Source organism: Elephantulus edwardii, unplaced genomic scaffold, assembly GCF_000299155.1.
Source record: "Elephantulus edwardii isolate Elephantulus edwardi_28Jun2011 unplaced genomic scaffold, EleEdw1.0 scaffold00197, whole genome shotgun sequence".
NCBI lineage: Eukaryota > Metazoa > Chordata > Mammalia > Macroscelidea > Macroscelididae > Elephantulus > Elephantulus edwardii.
In genome coordinates this window covers 3,092,101-3,095,711 of record NW_006399947.1, presented here as the reverse complement: position 1 = coordinate 3,095,711, position 3,611 = coordinate 3,092,101, and the positions used below count along the sequence as shown (strand labels likewise).

General features: G+C 41.5%; 1 protein-coding gene across 1 annotated transcript in view; it reads left to right on the top strand.

Annotated features, from left to right (window-relative positions):
* Positions 1-2,189, top strand: part of LOC102857334 (sodium/potassium-transporting ATPase subunit beta-3-like) — a 32,526-nt gene extending 30,337 nt beyond the window's left edge. The window contains exon 2 of the mRNA XM_006897052.1: positions 1,368-2,189. Coding sequence (XP_006897114.1) covers positions 1,368-2,189 — 822 coding nt within the window. The remainder of the gene's footprint in view (positions 1-1,367) is intronic.
* Positions 2,190-3,611: the final 1,422 nt, after the last annotated feature.

The following is a 3,611-nucleotide window of genomic DNA, read 5'->3' as shown; positions in this document are numbered from 1 at the left end:
ATGGCACATAACAACAGCAACAACCCAGGCACAGAACTCTACATGTATCATTCAGCTGACTGGTTTGATGTCTAGACATCTATGAGTCATAGCAGCTCTCTGAACAACAGGTCGAATCTTGCACCATCATCAGTTTCTCTGCCATGCTCAAGTGCATTGTTGCAACCATTATGTCAAGCCATCTTAATGAAGATCTTCCTCTCTTCACTCTTCCAAGCAGGATGTCTTTTTACAAGAACTAGTTCCTCCTGACAACATGCCCTAAGTATGTGAGGTGAAGTTTCAACAGTCTTGCCTCTTATTTATTACACTTCCTCCAAAACAAATTTGTTTATTCTTTTAGCAGTCCATGATATAGTCAATATACTCCACTAACACAATTCAAAGCCAATAATTCTTCTCCTACAGTCTTCCTTATTCATTATTCAACTTTCGTGTGCATATGAAGCAATAAAAAATTCCATAGTTTGGTTTGGGTGCACCTCAGTCTTTAAACTGACATCCTTCTCTTCAGCACTTTAAAGAGATCCTTGACAATAGATTTTTCTAAATGCCACTTATATTTTTTTCTTGTCTACTGCTGCTACCCTGAGTATCAATTGTGGATCCAAGTAAAATGAAATCATTGACAATCTTAATCTTTTCAATTGGCATGGGACATTTTGAATCAGACAATTATATGATACACTAAAAGACTTATTGCCATGGGAAAGTCTGTTGTTAGGGACCTCTCTGAAGTACCGAAGAGCAATGGTGTCACTCTGGAGACTAAGGTGTGTCTGATACAGGACATGGTCTTTGCCATCACTTGTTATGCATCAGAGAGTTGGACAATGACTAGGGAGGTTAGATGGAAAATTGATGCCTTTGAGCTGTGGTGCTGGAGAAGAGTATTGAATGCACCATGGACTGCTAAGAAAACAAACAGATTCGGCCTGGAAAGGGTTAAACTGGGCGGCTCCTTGGAGGGCTCCGTCTAACATACTTTGGGCATGTTGTAATGAGCGACCTGTCCTTGAAGAGGGACATCATGCTTGGGAGGGTGGAGGGACAGCGCAGGAGGGGTGACTGGGGTAATCGGGATAGGTGTGTTGGAGACAGTGCGATTGGCACAAGACAGAGCAGAGTTTAGGGCTGCTGTACATAGGGTGGCTATGAGTCGCAAACGACTCGACGGTACATAACAAGAACAACATGCTGAAAATGAAAAAGTGAGGTCACCACGGATCTAGTCAATTTGATTCTGTTTTCTATCAGGGAAGATCCATGTGTAAAGTTACCACTTATTATTTTTTTTAAAAAAATTTATTTGGGCGGGGATTGGCTGCGGGGGCGCAGATGTCAGCCTCCGCCCCCTCCCCCCCAAGAAGTCCTTCAACCAGAGCCTGGCCGAGTGGAAGCTCTTCATCTATAACCCCAACACCGGACAGTTCCTAGGGCGCACCGCCAAGAGTTGGGGTTTGATCTTGCTCTTCAACCTAGTCTTCTATGGCTTCTTGGCTGCTCTCTTCACATTCACAATGTGGGTCATGCTCCAGACACTGAATGATGAAGTTCCCAAATACCGCGACCAGATTCCCAGTCAAGGACTTATGGTTTTTCCAAAACCAATGAGCGCCTTGGAATATTCATTCAGTGTGTCTGACGCACAGTCCTATGAAAGATACATTGAAGACCTTGACCGTTTTCTAAAGTCATATAGTCCAGAAGAACAGAAGAACCTCACAGTGTGTCCTGAAGGAATACTTTTTGAACAAAAGGGCCCTGTTTATTCTGCATGTCAGTTTCCTCTGGATTTACTTAAAGACTGCAGTGGCTTGATGGATCCTAACTATGGCTATTCCAAAGGAAACCCTTGTGTTCTTGTGAAAATGAACCGAATAATTGGATTAAAGCCTAAAAGAGAACCGAAGGTAGTATGTACGTCAAAGAATGAACAGATGGCACATGTAACATACGCTTCCGTGGGAAATATAGACTTAAAATATTTTCCATATTATGGGGAAAAATTACATGTGGGGTATCTGCAGCCAATTGTTGCCGTCCAGGCATTCTTTGGTCCTCTTAACGTTACCAAGAAAGAAGCCACATTTGACTGCAAGATCGAGGGAGTATCCAACCTGAAAAACCAGGATGACCGTGACAAATTTTTAGGACAGGTTACATTCAAAATCACAGTGAATGCATAGTCTGAGTAGGATGTCTGTACAGAGTAAATGTTGTGTTGTCTGTTCCCGCTTTGCATCAGCTGGACCTGCCATTCTAGAATTATGAGACCACCTTGGAGAAAGGTGGGTGGCACGTGGCACTGGGGTGACACCTTCATGTGCTTCCAGATCACACTGCCCGATATCCTCTGAAAAAACTGCCTGTTGCCTCTGCTGCCCTTTGAACCAGTGTACAGACGCCATATTAGGGACAGGGAAATACCTGATCACGATCAGTATGATGGGGGTCTTTTCCTCTTTTCGTGTGGTTTAACTGCCAAGTGTCTAAAGCTTAATGTGCTGTGCTGTGTAAATATTGTATGGATTTAACACTGGTTAACTGTCCTTTGATGCCAACACAATTTTTAGGGATAAAACGATAAAAGAAATAGTACTTGACCAACACCAAGTGACTTTATAGCTGCAATCAGTGGGTGTGGTGTGTGGAGACCCCTGAACTGATGTGTCCGCAAGGAGGGCAAAGAAAATAAAAGTGCGTTGGAAAGTGTTAAAAAAATAATAAAATTATTTGCATTAAATGGGTCATTAGCCATACAAAATTCTATCTTGTGATCTCTGGCCACATTTCTATCACCATATTTTCCAGTTAAAATCTTTACTCTTTGTTTTCACCTTTTAAATTCCAATTGCAAGCTATTATTTTTTCATTGTTGCATAAATTTCTTCCCCTCAACCCCTGCTCTCTCAGCCCACCTCACAATGCACCCCTTGTTCTAGATTGTTGTCATACAATTAATGTCCAATCATACACTCCTTTTGGTCAGTTCTTTCCATCATTTGTTGTAATGCGGCACTTATCATCCATCCACTCTTTTCCCCTTCTATCCCCAATCTCCCTATATCTGTCCTATTTTATAACAGTGATGTTATACAGCAGTGTTTGTCCTTTTGTGACTGAGATATTTCACTCAGCATGACGTCCTGTTGGCTCCCCCATGTTGTGTAATGTTTTACAAGTTGATTGTTTTTCTATGCTGTATAATATTCTATTATGTGAATGGACCATCATTTTCCTATTCATTCATTTGTCGATGGGCACTTGGATTGCTTCCATCTCTTTGTTATTGTGAATAATGCAGCAATAACCATGGACATGTATACATCTTATCTTTGTCTTTTTTCCTACTAATTCATTTAAAAATTAAATACAAATTTGAACAAATTCTTTCCATTTTCTTCATCCCCCCCCACACCCATCAAATTATACAACCCAATGATTAATCTCCCCTTCCCCCTGTATATCCACATCCCTCTGCTTCCAGCCTCTCCTACTCCTCCTGGATCCTTATACTCATTTTACAATAATGGTTTTATACAATATTTATCCTTATGGGGCTGAGTTAGTTCACTCACATAATGCTCTCCAGTCCCTCCCAAGTTAGG